Genomic DNA, 19,152 nt, shown 5'->3' on the forward strand with positions numbered 1-19,152 from the left:
TCTGGGTCGCAAACTGGACGCTGTCTGAAGGGAACTGTGCCTTGTACCCGGAATTTTCACGACACGGACGACGACGGACCACGACACGCACACACGGACACACGACACACGACACGACACACGACACCACACACACGACAACACCACGACACACGACACACCACGACGTGAAAACCTGAGATCTCCTNGGAGGAGGGGGCTTGGGGACCACGGTAGGCCGGGGGGGGCGTGACTGTGTGTGGGGGAGGCGTGGGGGAGCGCCCAGGCGTGTGAGAGCTGTTGTAAAGGTGGTGGGGGTGGGACATAGAGAAGGGTCTGTGATAGGATCCAGGAGGAGGCGGTGGCGAGACTGAGGGGGGAGGTGGAGGTCCCGATGCTGAGGTGGGCTGCAGGGTAGAGGGCGAGTGAGAGGGCAGAGGGTTGGGTGAGGTTTGGGAGGGGGAGTGAGCGGACTGAGTCAGGTTAGCCACCTCGCTGTCATACGATGTGAGGCTGGAGGCAGTGGAGTCCCCTGCCTGAGGTGAGGGCAGGGGTGTGTGAGAAGGAAACCCACCTATAAATGATTCTTTTTGGGTTGTTGGAGGGGGTGGTGGTGGAGGAGGTGGAGGTGGAGGGGGCGGGACCTGCTGTTGGCGGGAAAGCAGGCTGTTGGGGCGCATCCCGTGTTGCGAGTACCCTGACATTCCCCCCATCCCCCTGTCGAAGCTATTAGCAAACTGTAACGGAGGTGGGAGAGGGTCTGCGTAGACAAACTCATCGTCCGCATCAATTGAAGGGGCAGGGGGAGGAAGAACCATCAAACCAGACCCAGTGCTCCCAGTACTGTTGGCTGTCTGCTGAGTACCGGTAGGGGGAGGGGAGGGAGGGGTGAGGGACAAGATATAGGCATCAGCTTGACTTTCCATCCTGAGAAAAGAGGGTCTCTGAGGCTGCTGGGACCCCTGTTGAGCAGCACTATCAGCAGCCTGCTCTGCCCTCCTTAAGTAACCCTCCCTCTCTTGTTCTCTCTCTCTCTCTCTTGACATCTCCCTCTCCCTCGACCTCTCCCGCTCCCTCGACCTCTCCCGCTCCCTCTCCTTGTAGGATGGCTGAAACGGCTGAGACTGGTAGTGGTGTGTGTGGACCGTTTTATCTTCAGAAAAGCGAACTCTTAGCCCCTCACGTGCCCCTCCTCCATCCCGCTCTCTCTCTCCTCCACCGCCTTCCTCATTCCACACACTCCCGACTCCTCTGAGGATTCTGGGTGAGGGTGGGCGGCCAGCAGTGGCCGTAGTAGCAGCCAAAGAAGATGAGGTGACCAGGTAAGAGGAGCTGGAGGACTGGGCGGTGGAAGACACTGGCTGAGAGGTGACAGAAGAAGAAGGAAACCCCCCACTCGACATCTGGCGGGTGAAATGGGGCTCTGTTCCCCTCCTTAACCTGCTGTCATCCCTCAGAGCACGCTCTCTCGCAGCGAGGGCGAGACCTAGTGGCGATGTGGGGTCAAGAGCCTTTCCTGTTAGAGGGTGAATGAAGGTGGTTTTACTAGAGGATGCGGACTGCCTGCCAGTGTAAAGGTCAGTCGGTACAGATTTGGGCTGATAGTCCTGGGCAGCTGAGGAGTACTCAGGTAGGTCAAAGGCTGGAGGCATACTGCGGGTGTGATGGATAAAGCTGTCCCCAGAGAACATGCCCTCATCAATAGACTTGGAGGGGCGCAGCCGTGTTGATGAGTTTTCAGCCTGTGTGCTAAGCTGTTGCTGCAACGCTTGAGTCCTTGAAATGCCATCACTCCCTCCCCCAAGAATCACGTCCTCATCAGCAGACATGAACATTGAGGAACCCTTTCGGCAGAGTTCATGAAACCGTCCCCTGTCTCGGCGAGCAGCGCCAACAATGGCAGCACCAAACTGGCTAGTATAGTCCATATTATCCTGGGCACGGATTGAGGGTAAGGATGGAGGCGGCGGTGCTGGGATGGAAGGTGGGGCAGGGGGCTGCGGAGCAGGACTGGAGGGGGGAGGACCATGAGCTGTTTTGGATTCATCTGCCTCCCCTGATGCAGGAACATCGGCCTCCACACTGCTGCCTTGGCTGCTGCGCCCACTGCTGCTGGTTGAAGGGGCCTTGACAATTATTGTGGGGATGGGGATGGAGCTTTTCTCCACTGTGCCTTTACCCCCCAGTGTACCCTGGCTCAAGCGCAGGTCTTCTACCTTGGATTGCTTCACCAGGGGGCCTTTACCTCTCCGGGCCCCTCCTTTAGGACCGCCTGCTCCAGCTGCACTGCGCTCTGCACGATGGGATTGGCTCTGGGCAGGCTGCTGTTGCTGGGGCATTACAGTGGCAATGCTGGAGGGGGAGACCGCTGTGCTGTAGCCTCTTCTAAGACCTGCTGCCTTGGCCCCTCCTCCAGCCCCTCCACCAGCCCCTGACCCAGCTCCACCAGGCTCTCCAGTATAGGCAACTTTCCTCGAAGCAGTCCTGCTTTGAGTAGTATGGGCAGCAGCGTGTGCATATGAGGTGGTGTGGTCCACTGCTCCACCACTGGGGCCAGTGCTGGGACCCCCTGCCCTTTCCCTGCCCCCATGGGTGAAGTGCACTGGCTGGGAGTAGGGCTGGTAGTGTGCAGAGGTGGCTGTGGACTGGGACACAGAGACAGAGGGCTGCTGGGAGGACTTTGCTCTCCAACCAAGTGGCGGAGCAGAGGAGAATGGAGGTTCTGGTGGTGCTGTGGTGGGAGGAGGGGGGATTTCGTCTGGGCCGGGCACTGACAGACTGCGAGCAAACTTCATTGCTGGAGGATGCAGGAACTGCCTTTCGTCCTCAACCGCCCCTGCAGTAAAGCATTAACAAAAAAGAAAACAAATGGCGATGAAATAGGCATTAACCTACTGTATAATACAAATTGTGTAAAGTGAGAATAAGAACAGAAGAAAAGTTTGGGGGTGAATAAGAGTAGAGGGGAAATGGAACAAAAGAAAGGAAAGTTAACGGTAATCTGAGAGTGTCTGTCTTAATCTGACTGCCCGTGTAACTGCCAGCAAGTCTGTCCTCAGTTCTCATGTCTGTTAGTAGGTAAATCAGTTAGTGCTATGTATTCCACAAACAGGAAGCAACTGGGTAACATCACACAGCAGCATTCGTTTTGTTGGTCACCAGAGAGCACATTTCTATTTCAGGAGTGGAGATAGCAAAGCCTCAGTAAGCAACAAACCAGAAATTAATTCATTAGAATAAAACAAAGATTAGTGGCCATTCTTTATATAACAAGTAGTAGTAGGGTGAGTTTAACACAAACAAACAACTTGTTTTTACAGTACAAGTATAACATACAATAGCTACAGATACAGATAGGGTGACAGAAAGTGTGCACATTTTTAGGCACAGACAAGACAAACAGGTCGGCGCAGAGTTGATCTCTGCTGCTCCAGAGGACAGACAGACAGGCCAAAGGAGGGGCAGACAGAAAGAACAGACAGCCTCACCGATGGACTTCTGCCGCAGCATACCGTGCGGTGGGCCGTGACCTGAGGTGAACTGGCCACGGTCATAGCCGAGGCCCAACCCAGACGACATCATCCCCATCCCAGACTGATCCCCGTAGTTTGGCTGAAACGCCAAAAAGAGCATGTGAAAAAAATGAGATTAACAGGACATTCAATTGTGCAATACATGTGCGGGTCGGAGAACCAAAATCATTGGTTTTAAGAGTCACACCTTTGCTTGGCTGGTTTGTTGTAATGTCAAAAAGAATTATGCACATTTATGCAGGTTTAAAATAGTCAACAATAACTGTTATTTAAAAAAAATAACTGGTACAGTAGTTTAATTGTTTTCATATTTTTTAAATGTAAGGATGTTGCTGCAGAACTTACGACGTTGCCATGTGTGTTCGGACTACATATTCTGCTCGACACAAATGTGAAAAGTGTCTTGTGTTGTCCTTGAACTGGTTTATTACATTGCATTTAGCTGACGCTTTTATCCAAAGCGACTTACAATAAGTGCATTCGACAAAGAAGATACAAACTTGAAGAAAACAGAATCATATAAGTACATCAGGTTTCATAGAGCCAAAACCTTTCAAGTGCTACTTAACTGGCTTTAGATAAGCCAGTCCTTTATTAGCATATAAGTGCTTTGTTAGTAATTTTATTGCTCGAAGTGTAGTCGAAAGAGATGAGTTTTTAGTCTGCGCCGGAAGATGTGTAAGCTTTCTGCTGTCCTGATGTCAATGGGGAGCTCATTCCACCATTTTGGAGCCAGGATAGCAAACCCACGTGTTTTTGCTGATGGGAACTTGGGACCCCCTCACAGCGCGGGAGCAGCGAGCTGTTTGGCTGATGCAGAGCGGAGTGCACGTGCTGGGGTGTACGGTTTAACCATGTCCTGGATGTAGGAAGGGCCAGATCCATTCGCAGCATGGTACGCAAGTACCAGTGTCTTGAAGTGGATTGTAGCAGTTACTGGAAGCCAGTGAAGGTAGCGGAGGAGCGGCGTGGTGTGGGAAAATGTAGGAAGGTTGAAGACCAGACGAGCCGCTGCATTCTGGATGAGCTGCAGAGGTTGGATGGCACATGCAGGTAGACCAGCCAGGAGGGAGTTGCAGTAGTCTAGGCGTGAGATGACGAGAGTCTGCGTCGCTTTCTGGNTTGATTGTTAGGTCAAGAGTGGGACACTCTTTTCCCGGAAGAAAAAGCAGTTCAGTCTTGTCAAGGTTGAGCTTGAGGTGGTGAGCAGACTTCCACTGAGAGATGTCTGCTAGACAAGCAGAGATGCGTGCGACGACCTGGGTCTCTGAGCGGGGAAAGGACAGAATTAGTGGGGTGTCGTCAGCGTAGCAGTGGTATGAAAAACCATGCGGGCTAATGACCGATCCGAGCGAGTTTGTGTACAGAGAGAAGAGGAGGGGACCAAGGACAGAGCCTTGAGGGACCCCTGTAGTTAATTGACAAGGGTCGGACTCGGACCCTCTCCAAGTTACCCTGTAGGTGCGGTCTTTGAGGTAGGAGGTGAGGAGGGAAAGTGCAGAGCCTGAAACTCCAAGTTCTTGGAGAGTGCGAAGGAGGATCTGATGGTTGACCGTGTCGAATGCAGCAGACAGGTCCAAAAGGATGATGACAGAGGAGAGGGAGGCTGCTTTAGCAGTGTGCAGTTCCTCAGAGACAGCAAGGAGGGCAGTTTCTGTGGAGTGACCTGCCTTGAAACCAGACTGGTGAGGATCAAGAAGGTTGTTCTGATGGAGATAACAGGAGAGTTGTTTAAAGACAGCGCGTTCAAGTGTTTTAGACAGGAATGGGAGGGGAAAAGGAGGTTAGTGTGGGGGTGAACGGTGGGTCTGGTGACCCAGTGGTGAGCAATGGTGAGTCGGAAAAAGAAGAGCGAATATCATCAACCTTTTTTTCAAAGTAGTTAACAAAGTCGCTTGGAAGAAGGGAGGAGGGGGAAGGGGCTCTGGGATGGTAAAGGAGCTGGAGAAGCTTGAAAATATTTGTTTGGCATTGGAATAGGAAGAATGGATCTTAACTTGAAAGAAAGTGCTTTTTGCCTGAGAGATTGTCGAAGATGAGAAAGAGGAGAGGAGAAATTGATAGAGTAGGAGGTTGTCAGGGTGTTTGGATTTCCACCATTTCCGCTCGTCTGCCCGAAGGATGGTTCTATTAGCACGCAGTTTATGTTTCATTGTTCATTACTAGCCAGTAGATAGATACAGTGTATGCAAATCTCTGGAACTTAATCAGAATCAGAAACAGGTTCAGGTAGGTTGACACGTACGAGGAATTTGACTTGATATCATGGTGCATACATAAAAGTAAAACAAAAATTAAAAACACATATAGAGAACTATTTTAAGAAAACTATAATAACATAAAAAATATATAAAAACCTAATAAAAAATATAGCAAAAATATAGCATTATTTACATATAAATAGAATAGAATATAATCAAGGGGATCTTTAATTGTTCAGACTCTTTGATGAAGCAGTGACAGGATAATTTAAATTGAAGATGTGCCCGGTGCAGCATCCCTGTTTTACTGATTGTTTGCTTTTCATTGAGTTGTTTCCGGCTGTCTTATACTACAACTCAACTTCTTGTTAGATAGTCACTGTTCACAACCTGATGACAGACACAGTGAACACAGGAACCCGTATTTCAGGAAACTAGAAATTAAACTATAATAGATTTTTCTAAACACACCTCATTGCCATAGAAACTTCGTCCTCTGTCTCTTTTTGGCCCCTGTCCCCGTGTCCCTGGTGCTTCATTGGTGCTGATGGTCTGCTGAGCTGCTGCAAGAATTTCATCTAGTTTATCTGAGAGAATAAGACAGAGAGAGAGAGAGAGAGAGAGAGAGAGAGAGAGAGAGAGAGAGAGAGAGAGAGAGAGAGAGAGAGAGAAAGAGAAAGAGAGAAAGAAAGAAAGAAAGAAAGAAAGAGAAAGAGAGAAAGGGGCACACAACAATGAAACAGAAAAATGAACATCAAAAGTGAAGGAAAGATTGTGTGGAAAGGGACAAACTTGATGAAAGTGGACGAGAAAACATCTGACAAACACAATCTCCCTTACTCAAAGCCATCTGATAGACTGTCCTCTTCTTCTCTGTGACTTGGGAGGATTCGAATTCTAAGAGGAAAGAAACTCAGAATAAGGCCAATAAGAGACTGAGCGGTGAGTGCCAACACATTTTGGAAAGACATAAATACAATGCCTTAAAGGTCCCATGTCATGCTTTTCCGGGTATTACACAGAAAAGACCTATCTATGCTGCCACAAAACGTCTCGTTGGAGATGTTAGTGGAGCCTCGCAGATGGGGCTGCTGCAGCCCCCTTAGCACCCACCCCCCCCTTCCCGCGTCCATTCGCGATGTCTCGCTGTCTCGCAGCAAGCAGGAAACCACACCAGTAAGCCAGCTCACACTGTCAGCTCCTCGCAGCAGCGAGCCAGTGGGCGAGCTGACCAATCAGAGCACACTGGGCTCACAGGGAGGGGGGGGCAGGAACTCCAACAAGGCGTGCAGGACAGAGAGTGACATTTAGTGAATACACATAATATACAGAGATGCTGTATGAGAAAACCAATGTGAGTTTGGAAAATTGCACAATGTAAATCTATTCTAGTAGACCTCAACAATGGAATTATGATCAGTAGAAATGGCCATGTCATGGGACCTTTAAGCAAGTGTATACCAGAGCATACCTGATTTTTTTTTCCAAGGGGTAGCAGCTGGAAGGAGGACAAAAGGAGACTTAAGTTTTGGCAGGAGTGAAAGTGCGATAGCGTTGTTACAGGGAATACTAATCATATCCGCTGGAGCCTGACAAAGTGAGTCACTTCGACAAGCTTTTCCATCTTCGATGTAAAAGAACGTACATAACACCCACACTTTAAGACAGCTGAAGCATGCACACTTATGTTACGGTAAACATGCTGCACACGCATACAGTATGCTTCTTGCTGTTACTCTCTCTTACACACTTGAAAACACAAATATAAATGTGGAATTAGTCTGAACTGACTCCCACCTCTCTCTACTGTTAAATGATTGAGATCCCGGCAGCAGTGAAGTGGGGACAAAGGAGAAAGAGGAAAGACAGAGAAAGTGGTTAAACCAGTGAACAGTAAAGGGATACGTCTACAGGGGAGTAGAGAGGAGGAATTAAAGGTGACCCTTTAGTGTTTGCATCCGCTGGTGAGAGTGAGCTTGTGTGTGCGGACTGAATAGAAATAGGGATATTCATAATACTCATACTGAGGCAGTTATATTTCATAATGTGTAGTTTATTGAGCCTGATTAAACATAAATTAAACGTAATGTCCGATGGTTAAACCAAGCATGAAAGGAATTTGAATGTGTCCTGATTTGATCTGTTACTTACAACAAAAATCCTTTCAAAATCAAGCCATATTTTGTCCGTACAAATTTAAACAACATTTGGGTGAAATTAGTGTCAGGAAAACAACATTTTTTTGGACTGAAATGCACTGCATGATCATTTCCATTTCAATGTCCTTGTTTTCCTGCAGCGTGACTTCTGAGTGAACCGGGACACTGCACCAATCACAGAGGTGAGATAGCTTAATAGGCGTCACAGCTAAATGAATTCTAATGCATTAGAATGAGCATATGGTGGGGGCTGACATGGCTTCATCACACACTGTGCCCCTCTCACCTTGATTCAGAAGGAGGCATAAGCAAACAGGGCCCAAGTTATTATAAGGTGTGTATTATAAAGTGTGCAAATACACTAGCCACATGACAAGGAAACTGGAGTATTCATTTATGAATTAACCTTTATTGATACAAACTAACCATTTTATTTAAAAGCCTTATTTCCCATGCATAGCCCGACAAATACTGACATTTCTGGCACCAATGGATATTTGTGAAGAAATAAGAGTAAGATTGGCTCTAGTTTGGCTAATAGAAACTTTAGTTTAACATATAACACACAAATAATATATCCAAAAATGAAAAAGATCCCTTTGAGATTTCAGTTTTTTAAAGAATGTTGACCAAGATACATATTAAGTTGGACATTTTCAGTTTTTTTTAAGTATTGGCCAAAATATACACTGTACAATAAATCTGCAATAAGCTGTACCTGACTGACTTAGCTCTTGTACCGTGGCACTATTAAATCTCTATGTCACTTTAAATTATTCCAATACTGTACCTTGGTATGAGGATGATGATGATGATGATGGTGATGATGATGATGGTGATGGTGATGATGATGATAATGAGGCTATTGTGCACAGTTAGAAAACAGCAACATGGTTACTGCTTTTAAAAAAAAATAATAACCACATCCTCTTAAAAAAAGAATGTGCCTTATATGTGGTGGAAGGAGAACAACTTCATGTTTTTGTTTTGCCAAAAAGCAATCAAGCAACTGTGTAATGTAAAATGGTTTCATTTGTAACAACTCAATGTTTGTTTAAGTGATACTCTATATATTGAGATAAGCATACAGTTTCACTGGATACATACAGTGCTAATGGGAAATAATAGTGTATAGTGAGCAGTGAAGGAAAGGTGGGTTTGGGGTAGAGGAAACTAGCACCTGTGTTCAGACTGGGTGCTCATGCTTTGTGCTGCTCAAGTGAGGTCACACCACAGAGAGGAGGCAGGTGAGATGAGGAAATTGGGGAGGAAAAAAGCAAAGGGCTTATTTATCTAGACTGATCCTGACTTACAGCATCAGGGCCGGACTCAGTTGGTAGTTGCTGTTGTGTACCAGGCAAGTTTAGTCATTGTTTGTAGGCTAAAGTACTGAAACCAGATCTGAATCCAGCTGTAGCCCTGCAGATTCCCCTCCCCTCCAGAAGCTCCACATGTTATCAGCACCCCTACATCATCAATTACTCACTGGGCATGCTCAGAACCAGCCAGCAGCAACACTTACAGCACCATAAATGTTCAGCAAAGATAACCCAATCACCAATAAAACACTGGCCAATTTCAGATCTGCAAATGGGGGTGTTGACCCTCACCATGCACTCTCCTCCCACTATTTTGCCTCAAATAGAGATGGCATAAGCATAGCCACACATAATGATGTTACCATAGCAACAGACCTGGAACAAAGTTGCTTTTTTGCTAAATTACTCATCTCAATAATTTTATCCAGGGCAAGATTTATTTTCAATTAATCAGAGACGTTCTCAACTAAATATTACACTTGATATGTTGCAACTTGCTCACTAAGACATGAAGACAAGACACTTAGCCATGATGTTTTCAGCATCTGGAAAAACTCTTCTCAGGTGACGCCCATTCCCCTGCAGTGTTACCTTGACAACAAATACTTGCTGAGTGTCTGTGTGTGTAGAGCAGACAAAGTAGTAGACTGCTCTGTGGGCGCTGGGGTTAAAGCTGTGGGCGGGCCAGGGAGGAGTGGGGGGTGCAGGGGGGTAAGAGAGGCGGGCAGTGAGAGAGGGATCACAGGGTGGTTAGCGACACTTTTTCAGGGAGGGGTTACCTGTAGTGGGTGTGCTGGAAGTGACAGTGTGGAACCTCTGAAAGAACAGTGAAATGCATTGAGACCTTCATCCACGGCGGAGCCACTTTTTCCTGCCCCCCTCCTATCTGTCCCTGAGTAACTTTACTTTCTTGCTGTCTAAAAAGGTAGACCTAGCTCCACTCCCCTTCACACTTTCAGCATCTTAAACAACCCCAACACTCAGATCTCACATTATTTATATTATCCTTTATCACTTCAATCTATTCATCTCCCCCTATTCAGCTTTAATGTGTTCTTCATATGTTTTTTGAATTTCCCTGTTTGTCTGTTGTTTCATTTATTGTCGATTTCCACCCATCCAAAAGTTTATGTAAGCCAATTTCTTACCCATCTCCTCCAGTTCTGAAGTCATGGATTTGGATCGTAGGGCGATAGCGGGGGTGCTCAGCCTCTTGCTCTGCTGGGGGACTACAGAGGGGGGGGAGGGGGCAGACACAGGCAGCAGGGGTCAGTCAACAACTAGGTTCATCTATCGCTATCATTCATTTACCGCAGAACCCCAGGTTGAAGAAGATAGACTCCTACTTTTCTTCCTCGAACCCTCCTCCATGTCGGGGTTGCGGGTTACCATGACAACTTTCACCATAAGGCTGTTTCCCCCCTGCCGGATCATGTTGACGACCTGTCGGTGACCGACCTTCACCACATTCTGACCATTGACCTGGGAGAAACATGTAGAGACAAAGAAGGACAGAGAACTAATTGAGTTTAATAACACGCCCACCAGCCGCATCCCCATCAGGTTAAAATGTTTAGCTTTGTTTACTGAAAAAAAGGTCAAAAATATCAACAACAACAAACAGCTTTCATTTAGTTTTGGTTTAAAGTGAGGCATTGGGCCACTGAACTAAATATTTGTTTTTGTTGCAGATCAATCGTGAATTAAAACATTTTATAAAAATAAAAAGTGTGCAGAAAATTAAACATTTCCTTCACTGGAGAGGACTGTGAACCTTTCCTAACTTTTAACTTCCCCCTAAGGTTTTGTTTGAGTGTGTTTGTTAGCTTTTTTGTCTGGTTGTCCGCAGGATTACGGAACAAAACTATTTGAATTTCATCAAAATTGGTGGAATGGTGTTACACTGGCCAACTTAACAATCGAAGCAGATCTGAATCATGGGGCAGATAAACACAATATATTTCTCTAAATATCTAAAATATAATATATATATACTCTAAATTGTGCTTATAATTACAACCCATAATGCAGTAGTGAATCGTAGTATCACCTCTATCAGGAAATCCCCCATCCTGAGCCCGGCTCTCCAGGCGACCCCTCCCTCGTCCACAGACTCCAGGTACTGCAGAGCAGGGAAAGCCGGGGTGGGGGTGAACTCCTCGATAGGAGTCTGAGCTGGAGGCGCAATACAAATACAAAAATCCATTAGCATGTGATACAAATGCTAAATTGCTTTATAGATTGCTAACACATTTAACCCATCCTATAAAAGCAATGGGAATCAAGTATATACAGCCAGCAGCTAGGGAGCAGCGTTTCAGAGTACCTGTCTGTTCTGGGACTTTATCCGGCAACCATCGGTTCCAGAGCCAACAGACTAGAGACTGAGATACTATCTATATAGCTATATGATAAGGACACCATCAACAAATGAGATTGCAAGGCAAAATGTTCCTTTAACATTACTTACCTTTAGCCCCTCTAAGCACAAAGCCGAAACCCTCGCTGTCCTTTTTCTGTAGAAGCACTGTCTTCTCCTTTATTATGTAGTCACTAGCAGAGATGACACAGAAAACAGAGAGAAAGAGAGTAAGAGATGACACAAGACTGAAAAGAAAGACAGACAACTAGGAGGACACGCATTGTACATCCTTGCATGTCTTTATTAATCATTTAATCAATGGGATTAATGGGTGTAAAGGGAAGTTTTAAATCAATAAATAACAACATTTATCTCGCTGGTGTTACTTCCCCCCCCCCCCAGCTACACCCATCCTCAGCTGTCTGCTTCCAACTTATTTTTCCCCCTTGTGATGACATCACCACCAGTATAGGCAAAAAACATATTTCCACAGTGTATTGGGTTACAACTGGAACCACTGTGTTTATGTATTTACAAGAGTAAACGTACTCGTCTACATGTTTACTTTTGTACTATATTCCTGTTCAGGATTTATTTGTTGCTTTTTGTTCAGTTAACTATGTTGAAATTTCATTGTAGCCTCCTGTTCTCATTTATTTTTCTCTTAGAGTGCGGAGAGGAGAATACTTTGCGGTCCTTTCCTAGTAAAAGGCATGTAGGGATACAAAATATGAGATTAGAGGAAATCCAAAATGAATGTAAATTTTGGAGCAGAACTCTTTGCTTACAAACTTAAGTACATCTACAACCCCATAGATATAACTTGTTCCCCTTTAGAGTAGGCCGACCCCTGGTTAAACTACCCAACTATGTATAAAAGAGGTACAACTAGTAAAACTAGCTCCACCTTAACCAGCAACAACCTACACTTTAATGCTTCAGTAATACAACTTTTCTTACAATGTCCTCTACAAAACATTGATGAGGGGTTCTTTTACTTGTAAAACTTTGAGTACATTGAGATGATAATGCTTTCTTCATAAGTTGGATTTGAATACAGAACGTAAGCATGTAATGGAGAATTTTCACATTGTAAGGATGCAGTTTGCAGTTAAAATCACAAATTTTGATAAACGTATGTTACTTAAAGACAAATTTAGGATACCATTAAATCCTTAGGGTGTTAAAAATGTCATTAAAATATTTGTTCCTGAGTTGTGTTGCCCATTACAAGATGCTTTTCTTGTCCTACTAGTAATAGAGGTGAGACATGTCACACACATCAATGCTGTGGTTTAAAGTGGACCTATCATGCTATATTTGAAACCTATATTGTCAATTATATAACTATATTGTTTGGTATTATCAAAATACCAAGCAGTTCACCCATTGTAGCCATCTCTCATACTGCTCATAGCCCTCTTTTGAAGCCCTGTTATGGCGCATTTCCATTGCAGGGCCTCGCTCGGCTTAGTACGGTATAGTTAGGCCTTGTTAGGACTGGCTGACTTTATGCTGCGTTTCTATTACAGTTTAGTAGCTGGGGCAGTAACTATAGTAACGCAGTGTAGGCGGAGCCGTGACGTCATCTTCATTGCGAAACACATAAAAACAACATCAGCCGTTAGCTGTTAGCCCTCAGAGCTCACAGCTCCTCATATCTGTTCAGAAACTAGACAAAAGTTAAACAAGAACAAACCACAGACTGTCTGTGTCATGGCGAACTCAGTCGCTGGTTTATTTATGTCTGTATAGGCCGTTGTTGTGAGTGGACGGTCGGAGCACATACTGCGTTAGCTAGCCGATCTCCATCATTTTGGAACGTGTATCACAATTAAATCACGGTCAAATATGTTCATCTTGTTGTAGTTGTAGCCCCCTTGCCAGCGATTCTCTCTCTAGTTTAGCATACTCAGCCCGACTCAGCCCGGTTGCTAGCCCGCTTAGAAGCTCGATTTTATGGGGCCAGAAAAACTGTGAAATAGTACCCGCTAGCCAGTACTACGCCAAGTGGAAACGCAACCAAAAACGGGCCGCGCACGGCTCGGCATGCTTAAAACAGCGCTCCGCGTTGTAGTGGAAATGCGCCATTAGAGAAACGATCTTGGGTCCTTAGCTTGAAAAAAAAGAAAGAAGAGGAGGCGGAGCTAATGCCTGATCAGAATTCTACCGGAGATAAAGTTAAATTCTGCTGTGATAAAACGCCATCCTGTTCTAAACCATGTCAAGGATTATTTCTGAAACAGTATGGAGCTCAAATGCTTTTTCTCTTGCAGGTTTGCCACAGGGTGAGTTCTTTTTTTATTTCCTGCTTTTTAAACACATGTGCTCTACAGTACAGGTTAGCTCTGAGTGTTAGCGAGACTTGCTAATGTAAACGCACCGGGGACACATATTTATGTATAAAAGACATCACAGAGTGCATTTTGCATGATAGGTCCCCTTTAAATAACTTCTGTGTGAGAAACAGCACCGCCTCTCAGGGCAGCTGACTTCTCTGGACTCTTGTCTTCTTATGAATGGAAAGAAACATTCAGTCAGTCAGTGCGTCAGAGGGGTATATATACCGTGTCAGCTGTAACATACTGTAACCACATGCTGATAATCCCACTGGCACCAAATAGTCCCAGCCCACTCCATCTGTTAATCCCTCTCTCCTTTTCTCATGACTGGCTTTTCTCCTTTTTACATGTCTCCATCCTTATGGCCCCTGCCTAACCCAATACTTCCCTTTATATTGACTTCCTTCCTTTGTTCTTTAATCTTCTGCTAATTTATTTCTAATCACATTTCCCCCTTACGATCTTTTAAAGTCAGTCTATTGAGTGTGTGATGCTCTCTACAGGCTGTGTGAGCCTCTCTGTCTCTGCCAAGGCTCTGTCTCTTTGTTATTCTTGTCTTCTTCTGTCCATCTCTGTTGCCCAGCCCAGATTTCTAACACACTGAGGCACCAAACAAACACATTACTGTACGCACAGACGCATTCACACAAATCTTAAGGTAGGTCTGAGTGAGAGGAAATTACAATTGGGCAGTAGGTGCAAAGTAATGTTGATGAAATATATACACACACATTCTTCTGTAGCTGTTTATCTGTCTCTGCAGGGAACACGAGCAACAAGTCGCTCAACGGAAATAAAGCATGTGTGCAGACAACAGACATATCAGTTCAGGAGACTTTACAATTAACAGCAGATCATGTTTGCACTTGTTTCACCACTGACAGTGCTTAGTCTCGGTAGTAAATAATACAATGGATACATAGTATCCTAGTTTTATGCAAACGCTAGACAACATGATTGAAGGCCTCAAAACTTAAGACACACACAACACTTAAAACGTAAAGAAATATTACATTGATCACTGGGGCTGATGATAAACTCTAAAATCTTGACTCATTAAAAAAAAGAAAAGGCAGAAAATGCAAAATATTCCTGATGAAATATACTTTGTGAAACCAGCATTCAGAGAGAACTAAATACCTGGTCGGATCTGCTATTACAGTGACACACACACATGTTTAGTGATCCGATCACATTTGGTCCGTTACACCTGGCTGCAGAATTCGTTGACATGTGAGTCTTGAGTTACCATTATCTCCTCAAATCTAATTTCAGGTCTGCTCCGGTTTGAGCGATCAGATCCCAAATTGACCTCAAAGCGCCTTGAGAGTATTCACACCTGTTCTTAGAGCTGTCCACTTGTGATTGAATCACAAGAGACACATCTCTATTCCCAGTCTGAATAGGGCCAAAGTTACACTCACAAGTCTGCCAAGTCTTTCGCAATGTGAACAAATAATTATTGCAACTGCGAGTTTCTTTCTAACGTGTACAAGAAAATGAGCCTGATCATATCTGTCGTGTTTATGTTGTATTCTGTATCCTTTATTCACCCTGTTTGGTGTATGTGTGACCGCTCAGGGCTAATACATAGCACTCATCCCTAGAAACCCATCCAACCAACTCAGGCTTTGCTGTCTTCAAGGATATCATCAACTGTTCCAGTTCAGTGGCTCGATCAACCGAAGTCCAAATCATTTCTGGACTGAATGTTCCTCCAAGTTCGGCTGAGAAATAAAGCCTGCATGTGCAAAATACTGCACCAGTGAATCCTTAGAAGCCCCCGTTGCCTCAAAGTGTTCTGTGTGCTGGTCAGCGGTATCAGAGAGTGTTGAGGCTTTCCTTTTCAACTTAAAAAGTTAGGAAGTATTACATGAGCAGGTCACATTTTAAAACTGTTGGGTGTTAATCATGGAAGCAATGCATAAACTCAACTGTGTTTTTTTTGTTAGCAGCCTGCCTGATTATGTTGCACAAACAGGTTATTAGAAAACAGACCTTAAATCTACACTATCTGCTAGGTAACATGTCATGTAAACGTGGGTATATTTCAACTTATCCCAGTTAATAACTTTGTTTTGACACTTTGTTGGGTGTTTGACAGAAATCTGCCAAACTTTGAAACTGTCTTTACAAGGTGACACCTGAACGCACCATTGCTTTTGCTCTTCGCTAGGATCCTGCAGCCACTAAACTGGTATCATGGGGAAATGCCACTCAGCGTTGCATCCTCCTTATTAGCAACCTAAAGTTGTGTCAGTATCTGAGCTGGACAAACCAGCACAGTAAAGCGATTCAAGCCGAGATATTAAACAGATCTGGCCACGCAGGCTTCCGTAGAGGTGTCAGAAAGGAGCTGGAACTTGTCATGCATGCTGCATCGTTAAAACTCTCTCACCATGAGCTGTTTCCAATTTGTCGGCAGTCTTGCTCCCTCTCTCTCTCTCTCTCTTTCTGTCTCACTCACACACACACACACACACACACACACACACACACACACACACACACACACACACACACACACACACACACACACACACAGTCCAAACATCATGCATTCATGCAATCATCTCATACACTACCACAAACAGCACGTACACTTCCTCTGTGTCCATCCTCTCCCTTACTTTCATCTGTTCTTTTAACCCCTCCACTTCCTTTACATATATAGTATTCTCTCTTCCCATGTTTCCCTGTCATGATTTTCCATTCATAAAAATGGATTTGACTGAGATAAGATTTTTGGAACACAGTCCCATCTGATACAACATAGTCAAAAGGTTTGATAGGAGGGTCTTGAAGTTGTAGAGGCTGCACAGGTAGCCTCACCCTCGTCACGTGACATATCGACACAGGACAAGTCAGACCTTTGCTATGTAACATTATACATCTTGTGCAGACCTTTCTGGAGCCTCTGCTGCTGTCCTCCCTCTACTGTAGCCGAGCGCACATGCCTTTAAAACACACTTAACTTACCTCACCCACCAACCTCTAACATGCACTCACACACACACACACGTTTGATGTAAACAAAGCATGAATGAGGGGGTACAGCAAGGAAAAGAGAGGGGGAGGAGGAGAGGCATCGACGCAGACAGGAAGAGAAGAGTGGACAGAGAAACAGCTGGCGGGTAAGTGGCGGAAGGAAGAAGAGGAGAAGGAGGAGGAAGAGGAGGAAAGAGAGAGATAGACGCAGAGAGAGGGGGAGAGATAGAGAGAGGTACAATTTTCTGGAATAGGCACTCACATCATCTCTCAGAGCCTCGTTCCACGTATGTCGAAGCTGTCCTTGTTCTACTTGCCCTCCCTCCCTCCTTCCTATCCTCACTACGACTCCTGCTCTCTCCTTTGCCTCCCTCCTGCATTCGAGGACGATCACAGCCCCTTGTCCCCTCTCTGCTCACATCTCTGCCTTTTTGTTTCTCTCCCTGCATATCGGGCTATACCGCTGTGATTCTGTGTAGAGTGTGTGTGTTTGTGTGTGCATGCATTGGTGATGGGGGGGGAGAGAGAGCGATAAAGAGAGGGCATCAAAGAAGGAGAAAGAGAGAGAGGGTCAAGAGAGAGCAAGAGTGACAGAGATAGGGTGAATTAGAGGGAGAGGGAGGAGGAGGGAGATGGGGGAGGGAGCAGGAGTACCAACAAATGTTAACAGAAGGTCCACATGATTGTAGCTGCATGTCTGCCTGGGTGTGTGTGTGTGTGTGTGTGTGTGTGTGTGTGTGTGTGTGTGTGTGTGTGTGTGTGTGTGTGTGTGAATCTGTGTGTCCATCATACAACAGCAAAACCTGATCATCCCGTTATTGTAGCCAAAAAACCAAGGTGAAGTCATACATGGTGGTGAACAACTTTATATTGCAAAAGAAGCAATGCATATATCTAACAAGGCACACACACCACCACCACAGCAGTGTACATCGGGGTGTCCTAACTGTGTGTGCTCACTCGTCCTTATTTGACCCGCTGTTAGCAGAGTACTGGTCTCCTGCGGGCTGGGGAAGGAGCAGCTGCATGTAAAGATTGTGTACAGTTTGATCCGTGCAACTGCGGCAATGACAGAGATCTGAACCATCAGCTCAGAGCTTTCATCTCTTTTGAAATGAACAGCAGTGTTACAAGTATGCCAGCAGATGCTGCTAAAACAGCAAAGGTAGAACAATCTGTGTACAGCCAAATGTTTACAGAACAACACAGGTTTGTTAACAAATAACAAGGCTTGGGCGTGAAAGGAGGTTATTATTAGAGATTGGCAGATAAGACTCTCTTTATTAATGAGTATTAGAACAATAACTAGCTTCAGACCGAAGGCAATACTATGTTATTTTAGGATTGTCTACGAACCATACATGTCTGTTTAAAACCTGGCAGTAGCAATCCATCCGTTTTATCCGACACGGCCAAAGTGATGGACCAAACTGACATTCCAAACCTAAGTGGCATACCTTAATAATTGACACCCTTGACCCTTTAAAGTCCATATTGGTCGTGGTTTGTTCTTTATAGTTTGAGTGAAAAAATACCAAACACGGCAGAGGGCATTCTTCTTAAGACTTTCTTTCAAGCCGCTTTTGCCCCATGTTGCTTTCTCAAAAAACAATGCATTTGTCTCTTTTCACCCAATTGTAAACCTAGAATGCCCTTCTTCCTTCATCCAACCTCTTCATCCCTCTCCAACCATCCTTTCCCTTGAGAGTGCCCTTCACCGTCTGACCTCCAGATGGAGACACCACAGGGGAGAGGGAGTGATGAAAAGAAAATTAAAACGTACAGGGGGTTAGATATACAGTGATAAATAGAAAGCATGGGAGGGATGCAGAGATGGTCGGGAGAGGTGGCCAAATAAAGACGAATTAAAGAAAGGGTGGATGATATATTACATGTCATGATAAGGGCTGTGAAAGTAGGCGGTTCTGAGTCAGCCATGCCTCCCTGCCTGCCTGCCTGGCCAAACAAATAGTTTCTGCACAGTCTATGCTGCAGTACACAGCTTTCATTATCCATGATGTGTGTGTTTGCAAGTGTGCACAAACATATGTGTGTACATTTGCCTGGGTAAGTGCGTTAAATGTCACTGTTGATGAAAAGCGCGTTAATAATAAATGATACTGTGTGCATGTGAAAGAGAAAAACACAGTAACAGAGGCAAAACCTGAGAAGCAAATAAAGCAGGCATGAAAGAGAAAGTTGAGGAATAATAAAGAATGATGATGAATGAAAAAGAGAGAAAGAGGGAGGCTGAAGGCGGGATGTCGTT

At 45.1% G+C, this 19,152-nt stretch overlaps 1 protein-coding gene across 1 annotated transcript in view; it reads right to left on the reverse strand.

The window, feature by feature from the left end:
• The window catches only part of shank1 (SH3 and multiple ankyrin repeat domains 1), a 36,836-nt gene that overhangs the window by 2,192 nt on the left and 15,492 nt on the right, over positions 1–19,152 (reverse strand). The window contains exons 13-22 of the mRNA XM_010776772.1: positions 11,662–11,744; positions 11,242–11,366; positions 10,538–10,673; positions 10,340–10,420; positions 7,511–7,519; positions 7,185–7,211; positions 6,554–6,610; positions 6,185–6,273; positions 3,468–3,591; positions 176–2,815 (exon numbers count right to left, since the gene is read on the reverse strand). Coding sequence (XP_010775074.1) covers positions 176–2,815; positions 3,468–3,591; positions 6,185–6,273; positions 6,554–6,610; positions 7,185–7,211; positions 7,511–7,519; positions 10,340–10,420; positions 10,538–10,673; positions 11,242–11,366; positions 11,662–11,744 — 3,371 coding nt within the window. The remainder of the gene's footprint in view (positions 1–175; positions 2,816–3,467; positions 3,592–6,184; positions 6,274–6,553; positions 6,611–7,184; positions 7,212–7,510; positions 7,520–10,339; positions 10,421–10,537; positions 10,674–11,241; positions 11,367–11,661; positions 11,745–19,152) is intronic.

This window comes from Notothenia coriiceps, unplaced genomic scaffold (genome assembly GCF_000735185.1).
Source record: "Notothenia coriiceps isolate Sejong01 unplaced genomic scaffold, NC01 NC01_scaffold00000339, whole genome shotgun sequence".
Classification (NCBI taxonomy): domain Eukaryota; kingdom Metazoa; phylum Chordata; class Actinopteri; order Perciformes; family Nototheniidae; genus Notothenia; species Notothenia coriiceps.